This window comes from Micropterus dolomieu, linkage group LG07 (genome assembly GCF_021292245.1).
Source record: "Micropterus dolomieu isolate WLL.071019.BEF.003 ecotype Adirondacks linkage group LG07, ASM2129224v1, whole genome shotgun sequence".
Lineage (NCBI taxonomy): Eukaryota > Metazoa > Chordata > Actinopteri > Centrarchiformes > Centrarchidae > Micropterus > Micropterus dolomieu.
In genome coordinates this window covers 27,645,236-27,670,585 of record NC_060156.1, presented here as the reverse complement: position 1 = coordinate 27,670,585, position 25,350 = coordinate 27,645,236, and the positions used below count along the sequence as shown (strand labels likewise).

The 25,350-nt window shown below is 41.7% G+C and overlaps 1 protein-coding gene across 1 annotated transcript in view; it reads right to left on the bottom strand.

Annotated features, from left to right (window-relative positions):
- htr2aa (5-hydroxytryptamine (serotonin) receptor 2A, genome duplicate a) overlaps positions 1-24,879 on the bottom strand; it is an 84,849-nt gene extending 59,970 nt beyond the window's left edge. The window contains exon 1 of the mRNA XM_046053930.1: positions 24,426-24,879. Coding sequence (XP_045909886.1) covers positions 24,426-24,879 — 454 coding nt within the window. The remainder of the gene's footprint in view (positions 1-24,425) is intronic.
- Between the last annotated feature and the right edge of the window lie 471 nt (positions 24,880-25,350).

Here is a 25,350-nt window from a genome sequence, read left to right as displayed (position 1 = left end):
GCGCTCTCCTCTTAGTCGTGCCACTTTATTGCACACAGGGGCAGGCGGGGTTTTCGGCACGGTTTAGTGGGTATCTCGTTCCCATAGTGTCGTAACCGACGCAGTTCGAGTTCCCTCGAAGGGGAACGTCTCGGGTTACATATGTAACCCTGGTTCCCCGAGAAGGGGAACGAGACACTGCGTCGGCCCGCCGCACCTCTCTCCCCGCCTGAAGCGCCTGCTTCATAGTTAAGCTAATGATGAGTGTGTACAGGTGTGCTTTATACTCCTCCGGTTATTCCGTCACACCTTACCGTTCTAGCAACAAGCCAATAGGATGGAGTGATTTCATTCACGTTCAGACCTGCTTCGCCTAGAGGCGTTCCCATAGTGTCGTAACCGACGCAGTGTCTCGTTCCCCTTCTCGGGGAACCAGGGTTACATATGTAACCCGAGACGTTTGTTGCACATGACGGGTGTAGGGGGCTCCCACTTAAAGCACTGTGGCTCAAGGCCAGCCATTTTCACCATCATGATGGTGATGGTGCAATGGATAAGACACCTTCCTTTGGTGTGAGAGAACCAGGTTCAATTCCCACTTTGACCCATCCACCATTGTGTCCCTGAGCAAAACACTTAACCCCTCGTTGCTCCAGAGGCTTGCGACCACTGACATAAATAGCAATTGTAAGTCGCTTTGGATAAAAATGTCAGCTAAATGATGGATGATAAAATATAGAAATCTAGTCCTTTCCTTAGTTTCAGGTAGCCAAAGCTACACCCAGTGGTGGACAGTAACAAAGTAGTACTGTACTTAAGTACACAAGGTATTTGTACTGAACTTGAGTATTTTCTTTTCATGCCACTTTCTACTTCTACTTCACCACATATCCAAAGGGAAATATTGTACTTTTTACTTTATCTGACAGCTTCAGTTACTAGTTAAAAATTATTTAAAAAGAAGCTTTTTACACACAAAATGAATGAAGAGTTTAAAAATTAGGATGTTTTGATATATATTAAATTACTTAACAGTTTATACAAGTCCAGCTAGTAGAACTACATCCGTTAGTCTAATTGACAGAAATGTAATTGGCAACTTTTTGGTATTAGTCTTTTTTCATGTAAAAACATTTTATGGTTCCAGCTTCCAGTCTAGTTCAACCTCATCCAACTACATTAATGTGTGAGGAATAATAATCTAATGATATCTATAATAGTATAACAGTCATAGGGGACATTTTTCTTTCTGCTTTGAGTAGGCTACTTTTATTTTTAATTGGCTACTTCTACATTTTCTTGCTTATAGCCTAGTTACATACTTTTACTTGCAGAGTATTTTTACAGTGAGGTATTGGTACTTTTATTTTTTTTTATAAAGGATCTGAATAGGCATATGTTAGGCTAGGGACCTGTAAAACTAACAACAACAGAGACAGAGGCGTCGAAAAGTCGAAAGGTATCAGAAGCAGGTCAGCATTAAGAAATGAATTAAGAATGTGGCGATTGAATATAAAACATTATTTTCATTTCACTCTTGCTAATGTTCACGGTTCTGTTCGACAGTCAAGGACTGATATTTGACCTGAGAACAGCATGAGCGGGTCAGACACATAATCATGTTGACACAAGCTCCCCTCCAGTATGAATCCCTCAGTACATCCACATAAGCTTGTCAGGCGTTTGTCAGTAGTTCATTGTGTATTTTGAACCATTCCCCTCAGTGACGGGTGTTGATGCCCTTCTGGTTTCTGTGACCCAGCGTCTGCGCTTGTCAGCTCGCATTTTTTGTTTCTGTTTTCTTTCTGTGTGAAGCTGACAGGAATCTCTTTATCAAAAGAACAATTTGTATTTTGTGACTCTCGACATCAACAGCTTTGACAGTGTACCAAAGGCTGAGACACATGGGATGTATTGTTGGCGAATACTAACAAATTCTAATATGTAAATTACACACGATGCTTGAAACAACATGTAAAATGTTTTTGTTGGACATCGTGTATCCTTAAATGTGCTAAGTTGACTTTCATAAGCTGCAGGAATTAATGGGCCACTAGAGCAAATCCTCTTTAAGCATGGCTGATTGTTTGTTGGCTTATATATTTTACTGCTTTGTTAAGAAGATGAAAAGTTGCTATAAATGAAACTTATGGCTCAGATTAATCTTTTAAAATGTGTCAGCTTTTGTGACACGGGGTCACAGAAATCACAGAGAATGATTGAAACGATTGACCATGAACGATAAAAAAAACAAAAGTCTGACATTTTGATCATCTAAAATCCTCTGCACAGCAGTGTAATTTGGACAGATGCTGGTATAACACTCCCGCAACTCTCAGGAGGGAGAATCTGAACCTAAACCAGCCCAGTTATCCTCTAGTGTGGGGCCAGCTTAACCACATTGGACATGACGTTAATGAAATTAACCAGTACTTACTAAATTAATTCACGAGCACAAAAGAATTAAGTCAAAAATGACTTGTTCAGTAACACACAGTTGGACTGCGTGTCCTGCCTCCTCCCATTTTAGGATATTTCCTCTTAAATATTTAAATATTTATATATATACTTTTTCATGTTCTAGCATCTTTCCTGTATATCTTTGACCTGCCGCTCAACGGTAGGGTTAACGCTGTTTAATGTTGCCTAAATTTTTTTCCAAATCAAGCATTTGCTCACTTTTCCAAGTAAAATGTCCTTATAACTATTATACTGCTTCAACAAGCACAGTTTTCCCCCTGGGGTGGTTGGATGCGCCTACTCAATCCGCCATTTTTTTTGTGAAAAGTGTAAAGAATCATGGGTCATTTTGCATATGAAAACTAATGAGGAAAGTTCTGGATTTCAGATTGAAGGTGCAATCTCTCTCTCTTACTGTTAAATCCATAACAATGTGTCACTGAAACAACCCAAATTCTTGTTTTGGAGCCTGGACACTGTGAAGCTCAACACCAAAGGAAACAAAGTGAACTCCAGTGAACGTTGGGTTGTTTAACATTTCTGTCATGTCTCCACACCTTTTTGTTTCTGTCTCTGTGATGTTCTGACAGCAGAGTCTGTTCCTTTCATTACATTACAGTGTCTTGATGAAAGGACAAGTCATTTTTCTGTCAAGTAGCTCTCTCTTCTAATGACATCAGTTTCCTGTGGTGTTGTTGGAGCAGAGACGAAGATGAAATGATTTCAAAGCCTGCTTCACCAGGTATTTATATTATTACTATTTCTTTGACAGGAGCAGGAATACTTGAGTTAAGTGCCTCGGTCAAAGGCAGATGCTGAAGGAGGAGTCACTATTCCTCAGTTCCCCTGACCTCTGCTTTGCTGAGAGCAGAACATGGACCAACAAGTCTTTAATTTAAGCCCTTAATTACCCGGTACCAGGCAGGATGATCATTTTTCACGCAAAATGCGAATGAGAAATCCATGTCCGATCCTAGTATTTTTGGTCACCCTATGCATGCCACACACCTCTATGAAGCTAGGAGGCTCAGCCAGAATCAAACACCAAACATCTAAATTAACTTATACTTTTAAATTAAACTTATATCAACACATAGGTCACTCTGTAATCACTGTACACAGCTGCATTTATTGCCATCTAGATATCTCTTATCTCATCCTACACCGCAGTCCGACCACTCTAAAGAAAGTTCAGCTTCAGCTTCAGTCCAAAAACAGCTGTTTTGTGTATAAAAATAATTGTGGCCGCCATTTCAGATATTATGCAATCCATCTGAGCTCTTAAGTTTCGTTTTCGCCAGAGACTGCAGCAGAGGAAGCGTTGCTTTGGAACAATCGGTCTTTATTGTTGTCTGCTGGACGACCCGTAGCTACACAGACATCCAATATATCAAACGATTCGTCTCCTCAAGACATAGAGATAGAGACCACTTACAGCGCTGTAGGAATAATTTAGGTAATAACTGTCAAATTTACAGCTACAGCTGTATTCCAGGTGCATCAGAAGATATTCAGTTGTATTATAATCTACAGGATGATGGTTTGGATGGTGATATTGCTATTAAAACATTTTATTTGAATTGAGTTGATTTGGTAAGTTGTCCTTGATTTTGTTCTTCTACCATGGGGAAGTAGGCTACATAGTTAAATGGTTTCTCTTTAGTTTAGTTTGTTTTATCGTGTGATATAAATGATCAGGAGTCTGAACAGGGTGTTGTATTGTAATTGACCAGATTCTCTATGACCTTTCTATGTCTAACTGCCTGCCCAGTTCATCTGCTCAGTGCTGCTTGATGAGGCTCCGATAAACATAGACTCGCTGCATATTCTGGGACGCTTCTGCAACGGGCTACAGCACATCTGGTGGAATCATAAGCATCAGAGCCCCAGACTCAGGCGTCTTTGCTGAGGAGGTTGAGGTTAGAGTCCCAGAGACTTCAGCCATCTTTACCTTCAGCCCTGTGCGTCCAAGTCTTCTCACAAGAGTGGTCTGCCAACAATCCAAATGTGATGGCATTTCTTGTTGGAATAAACATTTTGAAGTGAACACTTGTATTTCTGTGGGTTTAATTAAATCATCTGCAGATGCTCACAGTGACACACATACACCAGGGCACATAAAGGCTCAGCTTAGAGAGTTATTTATCAGGGTCAGGGTCAGTTACATGTTGTCACTAAAGTCGGAACTGTACAGTAAGCAGAGATGATTTGTCTGTTATTCTACAGATACGACAGTCCTGGGATACAGGCAAGACTTGTGTGTCTCTATGAATGGCATTGTTGGTCCACCACTTTGGCCCAGACTGAAATATCTATTTTATATATATATATATATATATATATATATATATATATATATATATATCATGAAATTTGGTCAGCATGAATTGTAGGAACTTTGGTGATCCTGTGACTTTCCCTCTGGTGCCACCGTATGGTTGAGCAATTTGGTATCTGTCAGGTTAACCAGAACACTTTTCAGTTCTGCCAGAGGTGATAAACTTGAGTACCAGCGATACACAAATATATAACAGGTCCACTTTCAGATCCAACCTGTATGTTTGCGACCTTTTGTCATTGTTGTACTACCAGGCATTTGGGAATACCTGGTGAGAGAAACACGAGATTACAGGCGTGTAAATTATGAAATTTTTTGGTACTTTCTTTTACGTGACGTGCTGTGACTTCATTTTACCTCATTTTATTTTAATTTAAATTGCATGTTAAGCTGTTGGTGTATGTGCTGTAAACACAAACGCCTTGCTTTGCTGTCAACAAAATCCACTCTAGCTAATTAGCTTGCATGCTAACCAGATAAAACATGGTACAAAGCCCCTTTACTCTCCTTCCTCCTCCCCATCTAACTTCCTGTCTGTATCAGTGTTTGTTTCTGTTTGTGCGGAGCTGCAGGGGAACTTTGTCATCACGGCGGTCGTAATTGTCTTTGTGTTAGAACAGTACAAAACAGAAAAGATGTAAATAGACGTTTAATTAGCCGGGAGAGAATCTGTTTTGCACATGAAAAGGTTCGGCAGTGAACGCACAGCGAGATCAGACAGAGCACACACATGGACGCACATAAACACAAATGCATAAAAACAAAGGTAAATGAAAGAAGACGCTCATGTCGAAGGGATAATTCACCTTCAAACAAAATACGCCCAGTGATCATCCTGTTTCATTAAATGTTTGGAGACATGAAGAGAGCTCTCAAGGTAAAACACTACAGATGTTTACCAGAGAAAACAAAATGAACCTGATCATCTATTGAAGCAGCGCTCTGATTTACACTCATACAGTCACACATATCACACATGGATGCTGCCAAGTGAAACCTGAGCATAACATTCCCATATGGTCCAGGTTTTCTTCTTCTTCTTTACCTTCTGTGACACAGAATTAGGTTGAGAATTAGCTCAAAGAGGGCTTGTTTTCCTGCTTAAATAAAATATGCATGTTTCCAACATATCTGGCCACAAACACAGCTTAACTGAATAAAAGAGCTTATTTTAAACCTGCAAAACATGTTCAGACTTGATCTACTGTGGGAGTGCCTCATTTAAAACACATTCCTCACGCAAAAAACCCCACTAAATATTTCATCATTCTTTCTGATATTTGGCTTCTTAGTGGTCCTTCAAAGCCTTCTGGTGAGTCAAACAAGCTTGATTCATGAAAAGGGGATTTGATGAGAAGGTGTGCAAAATGTCATATTAAACGGTCCAAAATCACAGAAATTACATATCAGCATTTGCAAGATAAATGTTCAATATAAGTAAATGAGGAGGTCACATTCACGGTAGCTCCAAACCATGACAATATTTTTAGACAAAAAGAGTGATGGGGAAAGAAAGAATGTGTCGCACCTTTACAATCAATTGAACTTTAAAAAAGATGTTTCCTTAATGCTTTAAGGAAACACACCAGCCACACACAAAAACGCAGTTATCATAACTGCATTGGCACAAGAAGCACACAATCTTGTCCTTTTGATTTGTTTGTTTTTCCGGGAGACTAATGCACTTCCCTTCCGAGACAGAGCCATGTACAGACCCTGCAGCTCAATTAGAAGAAAGGTGTATTTATTGAAGAATAAGAACCGTGTGCTGAATAATTCAGTCATAGTGAGTGGCTGTTTGCTGTTTTGAAGCCGGCTTTGTAAAGAAGCTCAGTCTTCAACTGGCCCTCTCAGCTCTGTGTCTTCTGTCACTGTAAACAGTGTGTAACAGCCAACATAGAGCTTCATTTATAAAGCTGTGCTCATACATCAAGTTAAACAACTATGAGCTCCAAGATATCGACTGCAACCGAAACCAGTAATAAACAGACCCCTCAGTACATGGGCATGGAGAAATAATGAATGCAGTTACTTAATACACATTAAATTAAGCTCTGCACTAATTAACTCATTAATGAGGACCAATTAAAACAGAAAGAAACAGACTAGCAGTGAAACCACAGCTTTCAGGAAAACACGCAAGATAACCCTACCTGTCAGTTATTCACCAATAATACAACCTGTTTTAATTTATGCATGAAGAAAAGAGGTGCAGAAGTCATTAAGTCACATAAAGGTTGTTTTACAGGCTATTTGTTAATCAAAATTATAAGAATAAGAACAGCAGCAGTAATTATAATGATAAAGTAGATATTTTGGAACAGAAGAGAAGCGATGGCACAGAGGAGCTAAGGGGCCGCAGAATTAGCAGCTAAGGCCAATGTAGTAGGCTGAAAACAAAATACAGACCATCAGGGAAGCACATGACTGGGCAGCAGAGAACTGGAATATAAATGCTAAGCAAATTCCAATAATGTAAAATGGCAGTGTGACAGCGGGTGCATCCAACGCTGTGCTAAAAAACAAACAAGGTTCACTGAGCTGCTCCGGGCTCGAGAAGAAAAAAATCAACTGGAGGAACAACAATGCACTCATATATATGTTGTGACCCTGCACACACAGATACACACTCACTTATAGTAAGCTATAAAACACTGTTTAGGTGGCTGCACATGTGAGGAAGTAGCTGATGAGCTTCGGGGCGTCTTCAGTGGACTTGGAAAAGTGAGTTCCTCCCCTGAGAATGAATCAAATGTGTTCAGTCCAAATTACAGCGTGCCAAAGCAGTGTGTCATCATAAGCCCTAATTATTCAACGTTAATTATGTGCTGCTCTCAGGACTAAGTAGAAAAGTTTCCATGAGTTACGTCCGCAACTATCGACAGCCAAGAATGAGAAAGTGAGTTTGTGATTTAACATTACTATCGTCTACAATACGGTTCAGATTAAAGGGTCAGCCACACCACAAAGATAAGATAAGTTGTTTGAAATCCGTCCGATGATGATGGTGTCTTCTCCAAAATTCACCACACAGTTGTCAACGTGTTGGGGGATGAAGTTGTGGGTGATGGCTGTGTAAAATTGGATCAGCACTTCCTTAGGCAGGTTGACGCCGGAAGAACATCTCTGGATGTTTCCACAGCAGACACAGGGCTGTTGAGTATTGTGATGGGGGGCAGAGTTGGGGGGGCTCCTCCTGAAGTCCACTGCCACAGTTTGAGTATTGAGCTCCAGGTTGTTCTGACCACACCAGAGAGCCAGATGATCAACCTCCTGTCTGTATGCAGCCTCATGCCGTCCCAGATGAGGCCGATGACCGTTGTGTGCCAACTTCAGAGTTTCACAGACGGGTCTCTTGAGGTGTAGTTGATGATGTAAAGGAAGAAGAGCAGGGGGGGCAACAGTGCTGATTGTCCGGGGTGCTGGATGTGATGTTCCCCAGCCTCACTTGCTGCCTCCTGTCGGTCAGAAAGTTTGTGACCACTGACAGGTGGAGGTTGGCACAGTTCCTTGAATGTGTCCCTGGAGGGTCGAGGTGTTGCAGGATGTAGTGCAGTTCGTAGTCAGGTGATGTAGTATAAAGTGCGAGAATGTCCACATAAGGAGGTGGATGGTCAGGTCAAACACATTCAGGACTCAGATCCTGATCCTGACACTGAGCCCCCCGGGGATGCGTGTTGAGTACTCTGCTCTACACTCTATACACCTATGACTGCACACCAACCCACAGCAATTACACTGTCATTAAATTTGCGGATGACACAAATGTGGTGGGCTGATGAGTCTGCCTACAGGGATGAAGTCCAGAAACTGACTGCGTGGTGCCACATTAACAACATGGTACTCAATCCCGCCAAAACAAAAGAACTGATTATTGACTTCAGGAGGAAGGAAGGAGAATATGCTCCTCTATATATCAAAGGAGACATGGCAGAGTGTGTCAGCAACTTCAAATTCCTGGGCACACAAATCTCTGAGGACTTAAAATGGACTGTTAACACTACCATGCTTGTGAAAAAGGCTCAGCAGCGCCTCATTATTTTATTTATTTTTTTAGAGTTTATTATTATATATATTAACTTTGCAATATTTGTTTTGATACATGGACTGTGCAATATCCTTTACTCCTGCTGATGTATCAAAAAATTGATCAGTGAACGAGGTTCAACACTGACTTGTTTTTTTTTAAGTTGAATAACGTTGGCTGTGTCCGAAAATCATCATTCTTTCACTACTCTCTATCTAGGAAGTTCTATGAAGATGGACTGGGCTCACCAGCAAAATGAAAACAACACTTTCGGACACTACTCGCGTCATTCTCTCTGCGCCGTTAATTACACCATTACTGTTGCACAATAGATGGTATATACCGCTTGGTTTGTGACCATTGGTTGTACACTACTTTTCACAGTGCATTCTGGGATAGTTATTATCCATGATATAGGGTATTATGATTCTCACTGTACATTCAGAAAGTAGGTGAGATGATTAATGGGTTACACAGTATTTCCGTCTGAAGTATTAAGTTACATAAAATGGTCATACTGATGAGTAAAAGTAATTTAAAACTGTACTTGGGGGAATGTACAACCCCTGAGTCTGAATCAACATTTAAATGCAGTGTATTATATAACGTTAGCTATTGTATTTGACATAACGTGACTAGACTAATCTCATCTCTCTCTCTTTTCTTGCTGGTGTTCATCTGCTAACCATCCTGTTATCCCCCACCACCATTTTGGCATTGTGTGTGTGTTTGTGTGTGTGTGTGTGTGTGTGTGTGTGTTTCTTGACCTTTTGCCCTGCTGTCTCACATCTGGCCAGCAGAGCCTGATAATGGAGCTGCCCTTTTGTTTGCATCTGTTTTTATTTTGTACCGGCTGGTCATGCAAGAGAGGAGGAGGAGGAGGAGGAAGGCTGATGATTTGAATGCCTGACTGTTGCTGCTGCTGCATCTCTGTTTTTGTTCAGGCTGCTTTGTGATTCGCTCTGCAGCTGAGAGACACACAAAAAGCAAAGTCTTCTATCTCATGCAGTTGAGCACAAATGGCTGAGCACAACACTGGCTATTTTCCACATGGGACTCTCTTTCACTCACTTTCTGCCCACATCCCTATCCTCATCCCATCTTCTATCTATATTAGAGGTTATTTTTGCTCAGGGCGACTGCCTTATCAAGGCGACCGTGAAGCCAGCGTCTGAGGAGTTTGTCATTGTTGTGTAAGACACGTTACACCCGCCCTAGTTCTCAGGGTAGAATGCAAGCTCCGATTATTAAAGCCTAAGCTGTGTCCAGAGCCCGTCAGAGGGCCTTATCTCTAATGGAATTCGACTACAGAGCAACATAAAACAGAATTTCTTCAGCCTTGTTTGATCTATTTAACCTTTTCTGTCATTTCGTGTCTGTTGTTGATTCACTTGTTCCACCATTATTTCATCCTGTAATCCATTATCTAACAGCCCTGCTGGCAGGGGGTCTAGTGAGGCTAATGTGGAGCTTTGAAACTGGAAAATAGAACAATGGTGTGTGCTGGTGCATCACCGGTGTAATTATGAATTGTCACTAAACACAAAGTTTTGTTCTAACCTATTGGAATAAGGTCAAACCTGTAACCGCTTAGCCTAAACCTAAAGCAGCTGAGGGCTACATAGAAGGTTAAAGTAGTAGCGCTCAGCTAAACGTTACCATCTTGTACTTTTTACTTCACTACATTTGTCTGACAGCTTTAGTTACTTTTCAAATAAATATTTTTTTTACATACAAAACATTCAAAAAGGTTTTAAAATATGTATAATACCGAACAGTTTATAAAAGTACAGCTAAAAACAATAAGTCCAAATTTTTTTATTGTACGAAAATTACTTGGCAACTATTTTGACAATAGAAGTCATTTCTCATGTAAACACATTTCATGGTTCCACGCTTCACAAATGGGAAAATTTGCTGCTTTTCTATTCATTGATTAATTTATTGTTAATAATGTTGAGGTTTGGGAAAACCAAGCAAAGTGAAGGTGTCACTTTGGGCTTTGGGTAACTGTGATGGCATTTTCCGACATAAAAACCGGAGATTACAAACACATGAAAAAAAAATAAATATGGACACATTTATTTGAAGGGGTGGTTCACACTGAATCTTTTCATTATTCATGGTCTTCAGAGGATATCCATCAGAACGCTGAACTCATCCCTTTGGTTGCCTCCTCATACATCGGCACGGCAATTATTGTTACACGTTGTGAAGTGTATTGTCTATTTGTTGTTTGTCCTGTATGTACGTGATGGAGAGCTTAAACAAACATACTATAATGAACATAAATTCCACCAGCACTGTCATGTGGCTAATAAAAAAATATAATCAAAAATACCTGAAGGGTAAACTACACTTTGTCACTTAAATAGTGTGGCGTGTAATGAGCATCGCAGCCTCTAGCGGCTTAACGGCGGCTTGTTTGTTTAGGAGCGAGACATTTTTAGTCTTGGGGACTGTGTGTGAATAAGTGGGTGCCAGCATTGTGTAGAGCCCAGCAGTTCTTACAGGTTGTACTGCTGTTATTTCTGTCACTGTACTTTCACCTCGTCAGGTTCGTTACCAAACAGCTCTGGCGTGATGACTTCTTCTCTATTTCCATCCACTTCACTGCTTGAATCAATCACTTGGCAAAAACATTGGACTACAGAAATAGTATAAACAAAAATATCACACAATCAGGATGAAAAGAAAAACTGCAGCCATTACTGTTCCCTCACTGGCACCAACAGAGATTTATTATTGTATGAAATGACACCATATTACACGCTGCTTTCTCTTGGCTCACCATATAAAGTTTACAGAGCGCGTTGAAACTTTAAAGCAATACTTGAGCTTTTCTCAAGTGTTCTTTTCACCCAGATCTTCTCTGCTGGTCTGGGATTCAAACTTGCAACTTCAGAAACTGCACCTACAACCAACTACGTGATGTGATCCAATCTACTGCACTATGGTGAAAGCTCCTGTTGCAATAGAAGTAGAAAACCTTAATAATAATTTCATATTTGGTAGGAATATATACCAGTCATTATCTCCACCAAAGGCTTAAACATGTATGAAGTGGGTGAGATAAAGACATGTAACTACTACTCTTTTATATAATTTTGGTATGGTACACAACATGGCCAAATGTTTGAGGACACCGGAATGTAGAGTTTGAAATAAGCACCTGCCAAATGGGGCTAAAGATGTACAACAGAAAGACACATGTAGTAAAGTCAGCCGAGGAAATATCTATGGGGTTGGTTCAAAACAAAACACACCAGTGAGTGACCCTGAGTGACAGCCAAGAGAGTTAGAGTATTAGACACTAAGGGAGGTAACTCAAAAAATCACTAAGCTTATAATATTCAGCAACTTCGCACAGCCATTGAAGAGGAGTGGACCAACATTCCACAGGCCACAATCAACAACCTGATCAATATGCGAAGATGTGTTGCACTGCGTGAGGCAAATGGTGGTCACACCAGATACTGACTGGTTTCCGGACCCCCCCCATACAATGAAACAGCACACTTTCGAGTGGCCTTTTATTGTGGCCAGCCTAAGGCACACCTGTGCAATCCCCATGCTGTCTGATCAGCATCTTGATATGCCACACCTGCGAGGTGTCTCCTCAAAGTCTTCAACGACCTCCTCACTTCTGCTGACACCGGTTCCCTCAACATCCTTATTCGTCTTGACCTGAGTGCAGCCTTCGATACTGTGAGCCATAACATCCTGCTCACCAGACTCCAAGACCTTGGTATCGAAGGTACTGCACCCACCTGGCTCCGTTCCTACCTTTCCAACAGATCCCACTTCATCTCTCTTCATAACCACACCTCTGCTACAGTCACAGTCAAGGTGTTCCCCAAGGCTCCGTACTTGGCCCCCTTCTCTTCATCATCTACATCCTCCCCCTTGGTCAGATACTCCGCCACTTCAACCTGAACTTCCACTGTTATGCTGATGACACCCAGATCTACCTCAGCACCAAATCCCCCCACAATCCCCCCCTCTCCCACATCAACTCCTGTCTGTTAGCGAGTAAAACCTGGATGCAACACAACTTCCTCAAACTAAACAGCAATAAAACAGAATTCCTCCTCATAGGCTCCAAATCCACTCTCTGCAAAGCCAATAACCCCACTCTCACCATCGACGGCACCATTGTCTCCCCAGGCCTTCAACCTCGATTCTACCCTCTCCCTTGAGTCCCACATCCGTCATGTCATTAAAACTTCCTTCTTTCACCTTCGAAATATTGCCAAAATCAGATCCTCACTCACACCCTCTGCTGCTGAAAGACTCATTCACGCCTTCATCTCTTCACAGCTGGACTATTGCAACTCACTACTCCTTGGTATCAGCTCAACCTACATAAAAAGACTCCAACTGGTCCAGAACTCAGCCGCACGACTGCTCCATATCCTGGCACCACATCACTCCTGTCCTAAAACAACTACACTGGCTTCCCATTTCAACGGATCACATACAAAATCCTGGTCCTCACCTACAAAGCCATTCACCACCTGGCCCCTTCATACCTCAATGTCCTCCTCTCCCCCTACCAACCTTCGCGGTCCCTCAGATCCACCTCAGCCGGTCTCCTCTACGTCCCCAAGTCCAAGCTCAGCAGTCTTGGGGAAAGAGCCTTTTCCAGGGCAGCTCCCAGGCTCTGGAACTCCCTCCCCCATGAGATCCGCACCTCTGAGTCCCTCACCATTTTCCAGTCCCGCCTTAAGACCCATCTCTTCTCCTCTGCTTATCCCTAGCTGTTTATTTTATTTATTGATTTATTTATTTTATTTTTTTTGTCATGTTTCTTTATCTGCTCTGTAAAGCGGCTTTGAGTTCGTAAAAAGCACTATACAAATTCAATTTATTATTATTATTATCTCGGCAAAGGAGAAGGGCTCACTAACACAGATCTGTGAACAAAATTTTTAGAAAAAAAGGGCCTTTAATGTACATTGAGAAAGGCTTAGATCTTTGAGTTTAGCTCATGATGAATGGGGACAAAAACATGGTTGGTTAACATGTCATGTAAAATAATTAATTAATGTGCTAATCTAACAGCCTCCACTTCTGGTTTCATTCTTTCCACCAGAATTTGGAACCTGGCTGCAGGGATTTGCTCCCATTCAGACTACTATACTGGCTCCCTGTCGCTGCTCACATTCAGACACTGGCCTACAGGGCAGTGAAAGGAACTGCTCGTTCCTTCCTCCATTGTGGCCATTGCCACCAATGCACTCCTCTGCCTCGGGACGACTGGCTGCCCTGGCTCCTCTCTGTTCCGAAATGAACTCCTAACTGATGTCCGGACAGCGGAGTCGCTGCACAACTTTGACGGCAGGCTGAAAACCCACCTTCTCATATTGCATCAACACAACACAACAACAAAAGAAGAAAGAAATAGTGTGTGGTGCTGTTCTCTAACATAGCTGTTTACTTGGAAGTCTTGCACGTCCAATTCTTGATTACATCTAGCTCGTGTTCCTTCTGAGTTTGAATGCGGTTGAAAGCATCTGTCAAACAAATGTGATGTAACAAGAGCCTCAGTGAGGTCCAACTGGTGTTGGGTGATCAGGTCTGCCTCACAGTGAGTGTTCATCACAAAAGTGTTGGATGGGTTTGAGGCTGGGGCTCTGTGCAGGCCAATCAAGTTGTTCTACACCAAAGTGGGAAAACCACTTCTTTATGGAGCTGCCTTGATAATGGGGACACTGTCATGTTGAAACTGGAAAGGGACAAACAGAAACTGTTGACACAACGTGGAAAGAACTCTTTTGTTTATTCTGTTGTAGCATTTAGATTTCTCTTCATTTGAAACAAAAGGCCAAGTCAAAACCATAAGTCCCAGACCAAACGTATACAGGGGTGTCCACATTTTCTGTTCCTGTCAACACATGACTGAAACAAGCTTTGCATTGGAAAAAATACTCTATGTACCAACATGAATATACTGAACAGATGGGAGTGGCAACCAGGCGAAAATTCCTGATCCATACTGTTCATTATACTGACAGATGTTTCTATTATTTTGTCCACCCCATTCAAATCAACGAGTGTGGGCTAAATAACAGAAACACCTCTCTGTATATTGTAATAGAGTTTAGCAGCAGCACAAACTGCACTCTCCAGAGTGATCATAAAGCTGAATCAATACTGAAAGGAATGTACAAATAAAATTACCCAGGTGGCATAGTCGGTCACTTACTTTCCCTCAGTCACCCCATACATATCCTATCAAGCTCAACAAAGCCACAATGGATAATCAAAGAAAATAACCCCAACCACACCAATGGAATATCCAAAAAGACAATGCCACAGCATTTGACTGACAGGTGATCTCCTACAAACAGATCCAGAGAGTAACCTGATTTTCTGTTTTTGGCTTCTTATGAGATAACTTGACAGGCACAGGGTTTAAAGCCAGCACTTGTGTGAAAATTGAAGAGATGTGGATTTGGATTGTGAGTGAATCAAAGAGGAATAGAGAAGAAACAGAGCCTAATGTTTTAAGTAAATCTCATCCTGCGCAGCTGCCCGTCCACAGAAAGAGGACAAAACCCAGAGGGCTTTGAAACAGAAGGGTTTGTTTTGCTTTTGTCATACACCCTCTGAGAGGAAAACTAATAACAAGGGAGAAAGGGAAAAGAAGGCAGGAGTGATGGATAGATGGTGGGGTTAAGATCTCCAAAGTAAGAGGAAAGAAAATGAACCTGCTGCAGACATCAATACCTTAGAGAGGAAGGAGAAAATGAGTATTTCAACCCAAAATTCAGAAAAATCATTAAGACATTAAGTTATTTCTGTGCTTCTAAAGAGGAGAGGTGAGACCAAACCAGGAACAGAGATTAGAGCTGGCAAACTGGGGGGACTCGGCAAGCTTCCACTGAACTCAAACTGGAATACTCTGTTCCCAAAGGTCCTCTGTTTTTCAGTTGCCTCTAGTGACCAAAGGACCGACATTACCGAGCAACTGAATTACAAAAGCCCCGTCCTGAGTGGAGAGAGCAGAGTTTGCTTTTTTCTAAAAGCAAACTCTGGCTTCCATTTGGGAGAGCGTCGCGTGTGTGTGTGTGTGTGTGTGTATAGAGGTTTGCAAGTGCACATCAAACAGGCTTATGTCCAGTTCACTTAAACACTTAAGGTGTTTGTATTCTCCCGCAGCCGGCATCTCAAGATATCAATCAGCACAGGCTGACTGCAGTTTGATGTAAAGTGACATTAGACTAAAGGTTACTGAAGACTGTTATCACAGCTAAAAGAGAAACTGTTGAGAGCTTCCCTAGAGTTACTGCCAAAGAGACACCATTTGGTGAAAAGTGGCTAATCCCTGCAGCCACACAGACTGATCCTACGGGATGCTAGCTGTACTCCACCTCACCCATGATGCTGAAATACACAAGTCAGTGGTCAGCTCTTGTAAAGTCACTTTGCAACAAGTCTGTCAATTTCTGCAGGTGCTGCTGTTGTTTGCTGCTATACCTGAGATGTCCATTGCTATAGTACATTTAGGATTAAAGGACAAAATATATGGTCTTTCTTTTGTGCAAATATATGTAGTGAAGTTAATATGAAGCTTCAGCGATCTGAATTAGTCAAATCAAGTTGGTATCTTCCAATCTTGTTAGTTCAAAATACCCTTGTTCCGTTCCCCCAGATAGTGTAGAGCTGCAGTGGAGGGACAGCAACACAAAGAGGGAATTATCTGCTAAAATGACATAGGTAGTCATAATGTCATAGGTAGGCTGAGTGCAGTGGCTGAGAGCAGAGGCATGGACCCAAATGCAGACAAAAGATGAAAAAGTAGCAGTTAAAAATAAAGGTTTATTAAAGCAAACTAAAAAGGCTTATGTGGAAGCCCAGGGCTAAAATTCCTAACAAAACTGAATCCAGAACAGGCAAGCAGTAATCCAACAAGGTAGAGAATAATTCAACTAACAGCAAAGTAATCCAGAGTGCAGGCAGAGCAGATCACTCAGCATTGACAAAGACTAAACAGAAAAAGCCAGCATTTAAACACCAGGTAACGAGCAGGGTGGGAAGCACCGCTGAAACACATCAGGACTAAAAATAAGAAAACAGGAAATGAGACAGAACTGGTGAACTAAACTGAACATGAGAATAAACAAGTCAGGACAAAAGAATCACAGAACGCCAAACCATAAAACAGACTAAAGGGGAAAAACGTGAACACAAAACCCCATTCCTAACACTGTAACTTCAGACGATACTCACTTGATTTGACTAACTCAAACATGTGAAGCATCATGTGATCAACCTCATTGTGCAGAAATACACTACCCAGGACTTTGTCTCCTGTCACTTACACTGGAAGCATGTTAGGAAGATATCTTTTAATGTCCAGTATAAACCAGTCCAGTATAAACAGGAGGGATGATTACAGCAAGCAATAACAGCAGGCGTCACTGTGGCATTGTTTCATTGTGTGGCATCTTGGCATAACTATCTCTTTTAATTTGTACCGTACTGGTTGCTGGCACCTGTTGACTGTTTTTATAGTCATACAGAGCAAAACCGAGGAAAAAAGTGATTTCAAACCAACGCACATGAGATTTTTAACAATCCTGCTGAACTTCCAACACAAAAGAGAATAAAAGAAAGATATAAAGAAAGACCAAAGAAAGAATTACATCCCCAGATCCTATTTGTGAGTTCCCTCACAATCAAGTTTGCCAACTTTAGCTAAGCTTCTCTCAAGGATTCTGCCAGTTCTATGGCTCCTAAACTTTTCACACTGCAAATAAATTTATCTCAAGTGAGTGAGATTATTTCTGCTTCCATAGCAGCTCTGCCTCTGACAAATGTTGACACTTGCCAATACTAAATATGATAAACTGCAATAATCTGCTTACATCTATCTGCGCTGACGTGGTCACAGTCTGCAGTTTGCCTTCCCCCTAAAATGAACAATTGTATTTTATTGTATTTCATTGTAATACAAGGGGTCGATCTCTTCAGGGAAAATTAAACTTAACAAAATATGCAGGAACCATCTGTTACAAGGAGCCAATGACAATACAAAGCTCTTAACTATCATGGGTGCAAATTGTAGTCAAGTGAAACCCAAAAGTTATCCAGGCTCTTTAGAGCAGTGAAAGCAGTGTCAGGAGGATTGTGTAAGGTGAGAAAGCGCATCAGTCTGTCATCTTTATTTTGACAGCTTGTCCCCAGGGGTTATGCACGACAAAAAGAAGCCAGGGGCGAGGAGAAGCAAACCAAAACTGCACAGTAGGAAAGGTATTTGTTTCCTGTAGTTTCAAGTATAATAGGTAGGAAACGGGCTCTTTGTCCACAGGGACCACACAGCCACAATGCTAGGTCAATCCCAAACTCCCAACGACACTCTCTAAATCATGACTGGCCCACCTGCCAAAGAGGCCATCCAAGACTAACACATCAGCCAACACTTACCAGCATGTATTTGACACACTCAGTATGCCCCGTCACATCAGATAAATTACTGTACTTCCTCACGGTAGTAAAATAACTGAGTGACTCAGCAGAGAATAACCCTGAAAACACTGACGACAACAACAGCAGCTCATAATGTGTTCCCACATGAGATTCATAAACTGATGAACTTTGGTGTGATACCGTGCTTGAAATGGGAAAAAATAAGGGTCAGTATTATTATTGTTCACATGTTGGTGTGTGTATCCTCCCTCCCACACAATATTTATATTAAAACAATAAATTTAGAACCACAGATGTAAAACAGGACAAGGGGAATGTGTGATCTCAGGAGGAGGTCTAGAAGGAGCACATACTGGCACAATGGCATCCTGACTCTGCTAAGGCTAAGGCTACATCTTCACTATGACATTTCGGAGTTTAAAAACGGAAACCATCCCCGTCCTCAGAATTGATCTTCATCTATATTAACACGAGATTTGTGTTTTTGCTTTGCGTGACTAAGACCCAATCAGGAAGCCAAATGTGAGTGTCTGTGTCATCGTTTATTTAAAGCCCTCCATTTTTGCCCGTCTGCACTAAAACACTATACCCCTAAATATTAAAACGAAAACAGAGTCAGCAGCGTTTTCAAACTTCTCAGTTTTAGGTCTTCAGATTTTTCCGCTTAAGTCTGGACAGGAGGTGGAAACGTAGCAGAAAGTCAGCGTTAAAAAAACTTAGAAGTGAGGATGTAGCCTCAATCTGTCCACTGCAGAGGCTCTATCCACAACCTGGACTAGTAACTAGTACAAATGAGTGTATTTGTGCAACACAGCAGTTTAATACACAACTAACATTTATACATTTTTGTAGGTTTTGTTTTTCATTAAATCCTTGTGCAAGAACAATGCTCACCATGGTGGTTAGTCTCTAATTTGTTTATGCTAAGTACAAACCCTGTGATGGACTGGCGACCTGTCCAGGGTGTACTCCGCCTTTCGCCCGATGTCAGCTGGGGTTCGCTCCAGACCCCCCCCGACCCTGTACACAGGATAAGCGGTTGACGATGGATGGACAAACTCATCAATAATCACAAACATTTGTGCAAAACAAAGTTTGCACATCAACCTTTTTTTAATGTCCTCACCCCATCCAGGCGGCGATTGGTCGGTTCAAGGTGCAGATTCAGGAAGCAAACTTTTCTGGAGAGTTTATGTGCACTGATGCTTGAAATCAGGACAGTTGTGTAGTCTTGTTTTTCAGTAAATAAAAAGTGAAAAGGTACAAGGCTGTCTACATAAAAACTTAAGTTGAGACGTTAACTGCAATGCCATGGTGAGTTTCAGTAAAAACATCAAATTACAGAGCCATGTGTGCTACTAACGCAGGGTGGAAGTGAAAAATTTCGCTGTTAAGAAAAGTGATTTTACAATCTGCAGCTTAAATGAATGAAACCATCATGAAATGATCCAGGAGAGTCGAATGTTTCTAAGTAGAGGAACATTTTTATCAGAAGAATATTTTGAAAAGGGGAATTTATACTGAGGATTTCAAATCTTCCTTAATGTGATATATATAATATTTGCAATGTTAACGATCTTATAGCTTTATGTCCTGACCACCAGTTGTAATCATTTCAATTTTTGTTTAAGAGAAATCATGTTTTGCCAGAGATTTTGGCTCAACATACTACAACACCCATGAGCTTCAGCTGCTGTTGCTTTGAAGTGGAAGCTGGTCAGAGGTGTGAATCAGAGCGGGAGTGAATTAACTCGTCATCCGTGCAGTTAAAAAATTAAACATGGCGTCAAAGTAGCTAAAATTAATTTAAAACAATCTGTCTGGGACCTTTTTCTGATACAGTGGCTCATTGTTGCTGATTCAAACTGCAGAGTTTTCATGTTGATTCAGGTCATAGAGGAGCTCCAACTGTTGGTCAGGTAACATTGTTAATGGGACAAAGAATAGGACTTTTACTTCTGGAACAAGAGGCACCAGTAAAATATCTCTCACTTCACAGATCTATGTTGCTGGCTAAAGGCTCGTGCAGATTACATAACTTTCAGCGTCGGCAGATCACGTGCTGTTCAGACACAACTTCCCATCTCGTGACGGGATCTTGAAGTTATTGTGGCGTTCACATGTGACCGGTCGGTGACAGGAGGTAACACACTACACAGGCTGACAACAACTCCGTCCCCCGACGACTCTTTCTGGTCTCCAAACCACGTTTTGTCAAAACTCACAGGAAGTGACACGAGAAATGACGCAAAACTACACACAAAAGAGGAAATTATGAAGACAAAGAATCTGGGTGAAAGAATGGATTAGCACATGCTGGCAGCAGGGATTGTCAGAGCTACAGAGACAATTAGAGGTGAGTAAAAAATGTTTTGTAGTGAAAAAGTAGCTGCCTGCTCTCACTGGCTGGATGTGGATGTCGAGTCGGCCGACTCCTCCAGATATTTAGCATGTTAGATATCTGGCTGGCATCTGTGATGGCGAGCCGTTTTTATGCGTCCTTGAGTAGTTCACCTATAAAAATTGGCGACCGCCGATCGATTACTGATTTGCTCCTGATCACCATCAACTGTCGGGACAGTTGGCGAGTGGCAAATCGGGCTTAAAATTGTGTAGAGTGACCTTGGATTAACTGATGTCATGCGTCACTAGCCACACCCATGGTTCTCATAGCCATACAGCCATGTTTGAGACTTTAAACCTAACTGACAGTTGATGATCTTCCCATCTTCAGGCGCCTCACTGTGTGTGTTATGAAACATAGCAGAGCAAAAAAATAGAATTTTCCCGAGATGAATTAATAAAGTTCTTTAAAGTTGAACCTGTGAAATTTATTCAGGTGACATGATTAAAGTTCGAGCTTGGGTTTTTTCTGCTCTGCTGCCTGTAATCATCAAGCACTGATGGGATTGGACGACACTTCTGGGATCCTAACAAAATAAATCTCTTTTATTTAACTAGAACTGTATCCAAAATGAGGTGATCAAATTCATTGTGCACTGCAGCAGCAGATCATTTATCTTGGAACATGTACAGAAAACTGCAGATTTATGTTCCAACTTTTCAGATTGCAGAAAGAAAGTGTGGCAGAGGTCGTCTGGCTGAGGCTAGTGGAACAGACGCTTAGCTTAAAAACTTAACTGCAGTAACTTTCCTAAACGTTTAAACGTTCTGCTGCTAGTGTTAATACTTAAGTAAGTAACTTGTCCTGTCTTACCTTAGTTATCTTATTCAAAACATAGTAAACATGACCGACTACGGTGAAATCTTTTGAATCAAAGTTGTCTGTGTGCAAATGCTTTTCCTGATCATCTTAATTATTATGTAATGTAATAAAGACCCAGTTCTATATGTATGTGATTTTATGTTAATGTATTATTGAAACCCTGTGTTGCTGCTGTTCTTGGCCAGGTCTCGCTTGCAAAAGAGGTTGTCAATTGGACAAACCTGGGAAAATAAAAGTTAAATAAAAAAATATTCATTGTCACATATGCCTATAGTCTAATACAAGATCGCATATAACCTCGCTCATTATTTCAAGCCTTTCCTGAGCCGATTAATGACCCCATTAATAATCTAATATTCACAAACTCAGCCGTGGCATCAACCACAGACTCATCTATGACCTCATTAATAACCATCAATATCAACCTCGCTCATGACCACCGTCGCATTTTAGAAGATCACTCCGCTGCCGTGATATTCTCGTTACGCCCTCTCACCCTGAAACAATGCTGTTTGCTCTGAGTCACTAAATGAACGTGAAACACCGAGGCCGTGTAATATCATGAGACAATAATTGCAGCGTGTGTGTTTATGTTTGGCGTCGGCGTGGCTAATGAGTTCTTTTGTCTTCTCATTAAAGACCGGGGAAGGCGAGTAATAATCACTGGAGGTCGTTCTTTTGAAAGCACTCTTCCCTCTGACTAATTTACCGCACTTGTTCTCATGCAAATGAATTTGCCACTTAGGGCTTAAAGCTCCTAATGCGAGCAGCGGCTCGTGACATTTGCGCCGACACAGGGAAGCTCAGGGAGAAGAGCGAGGATCAGCTGAGGACGGTGGAAGGTGTGTGTTTAAGGGAGGGTGTGTGTGTGGTGGGACAGTGACAGACTGATAAACAGAGAAAATGAAGCAAAGCACAGGATACATTCAGCTGACTGACAGGAATCAGCAGGAGACTGACTGGGAGAGAAGAGGGTAGAGCTGCAGGTTCCAAACTTGTTGTTCCTCTGACTGTAAATTCATACTTTAAAGACAGCCCTGCAACAGTAATGGAGCATTGGATTTATTGATTGCTGTCCGGAACAAAAAGAAGCTTCTTAAATAAATGACCCCTTCCTTTAAAAGCAGCCACAAGCTCTGGCTAAAGTCAGCACAAAAGTGTCACCACCAGTGATTGCCTTCTATTTATCATGCTGATTCTATTTATTATCTCACACTGATGGGTCGTGCTGTTTTGTACAGTGTGTTTACTGTTCTGTGGTTGTTTTTCGTCCACCTTCCCAGCGACAACAGATGCAAATTAGCTGCTAGCTAACTCTGGTGCAATTACTTTTAATTGTGTGTTTTCCCTGCAAAAATGAACAAATAAATAAATAAATAAATGTGGTCCTCTCTGTGCTTCAGTATATCACCACTCTAATTTAAAACCAGAGCTTACCAGAAAAGATCTCAGGCCTGTTTTAACTCTAGTTACCCCTCAGGTAAGTAATCAACCTGGACAGATTGCCTTCTGCTATTTGACACCTTTATAAATGAACTACAGAGGATTTAAAACCTGAGTGTCTCTTCCCATAGCTGATTTTAAACTTTGAATCTAATCAGTGACATCTGTCTGTTTGTTTGTCTGGACATGTTTGTTCTTCTGCTGTTCTCGGTTCTCCCTTTCAAAAGAGAGTTTGATCTCAATCAGATCACCTGATTAAATGAAGTTTTTATATATCATGCTCTGTGTTTCTTTTGCAAGGCAGAGTGCAGGAAGTGTCTACACCCATATGGCACATTACCTGATTTTGTGGTCATGTCTTATAGAGGAGTCTTGTGTCTAAATCTAAACTAAAGACCTGAGCGTTAAAGTTCATTCATGACCTCGCGAGAAACAGTCTGACAAAATAATCCTCACTTGAGGTCCACTTACTGCCCTCTTCATATATGACCACCTGATGACAATTGACTCATAACAAAGTTTTTCCTCACAGGTTATTCTTCTACCACGTATGCGTGCTAAAAGTGACACATGCGTGGAACCGCACAATTGGCTGAAATTAGTATCCCGGCTCTGCTGTTTTTTTGGCTTTCCATCTTTGGCGTTACGAGCTTTCTCTATAGAGTTGTACTGGGGATTCTTAACGTGTCTCCTCTATAAAACGTCTCTTGTCATAATGAGTTAAAACGAGTCATTATTTTAGTTTGCATTGCACTCACATGCTGCATATTCCTAAACAAAGTTGTGTTCGATCACATGATCACAAACTGACACACAGGCAGTGTTATTCCAGCATTGGAGGACTGGTTGGATTAAATGGTAGTCTGTGTATGTAAAGGGAACTAGGAGGTGACAGGTAGCATACACACTCCCGACAGGGTGGTAGATGGTCAGTATGGAAGCAAGGTCTCCTTAACAGGTTTATCTGGAGAGCTTTTATTTTTTGCAGTTGCTTCTTTTGTTTCATTTTACACACAGATATGTTTTACATTAAAGTTAATTATAGTGCCATTATCTTTGCGTTGATATTGCAGCTACATTGTCCTGTGGGCCCTTTCATTCATCTCTGTAGCTGCACAGGCATTGCCACTTTCTTTTTGCATTGAAGCAGCACTCCAAATAAACACATCACTGTCAACAACACCACCGAACACCTCCATCACTGCTGCTCTCCATCTGTCCCTGACCGCCGGCACCGAGTCATGCATGAATTCTGACAATGCAAAAACATGAGCTAAACACCAGACATGAGAGCGCCCCACATCAGAAACAATAAAGACATGTCAGGTTCTTTTCTTCACGCTGTCATTGATTTTAGATTTGGGGCACTTTGTTCTGCAGAGTGAATAAAGCTTTGTACATGCAGGCAGGTTGCAGCAGCAATTCATACACTTGGGGAACAAAACTGTGTGCCTGTTGGACTCAAGTCAGCAACACACCAAATGTCAAGCCCAATATCAGTGTCACTCAATGCTTACCGTAGAGAATGGTCACCATGGAAACCGGCATGACCAAGATGCCCAGGAGCATGTCAGCAACTGCCAGCGACATCAAGAAATAGTTTGTAGCGTTCTGAAGCTTCTTCTCCAGGGAGACTGCCAGGATCACCAGGATGTTGCCCATGACCGTGACAGCGATGACAACTAAAATCAGCAAAGCCGCCCAGTTCTTCTCCACTGCCATCTCTTGGGGAGGACACTGAGACCCGTAAATCCTGGTGCCCTCCTCAGCGTATACTCCTGCAACGTTACGATAAGACAAGTTCCCCAACTGTGCGTCAATGCCTTTGTGACACCCCGGGCTCGTCACGTTATTGATTCGGAGAGTGATTTCCTCCAATCCACGTGAAGGCCAGGTGTTGGACTCCAGAGCGGTAATGGCTCTGACAGTGTTCGAGATCAACTGTGACACGTTTCTGCTACGCAGGTTCATGGTGTCAGCTCGGTAACGCCGTCACAGCCAGAGAAAGAGACGCCTCAAGACCGCTGCCTGGAAAATGGGTCAGAGCAGAGTAAGGAGGAGGAACCTCCACTAATCATTTACCCGCTTTCCATTTCCTGTCCCCAGGTGAATACAACAGATATAACACCATTTATCACTTGAGTAATGAAATGTAATTCAATATGTGCAGTCAGTTATTTACTCCATCATCTCAGAGACAAACTCTCAAGCCTCGAATCGTCTGTCAAAGCATCAACAGATGATGATCTTCTCCACACAGGGAAACAAAAATAGCAGACTGTGGAATTCAGCAGAGAAGAGCAGCTGTTCAACCTCAAAGGACAGTGCTGAATGGATAAAAATGAAATTGCTTGTACTGTCCCTGTGTGCAGCTCCTCACACAGTACTGGAAAAACAAACAAAAAGAAGTGTTCCAGTTAGGCTCTCCTCCAGATATTGGGA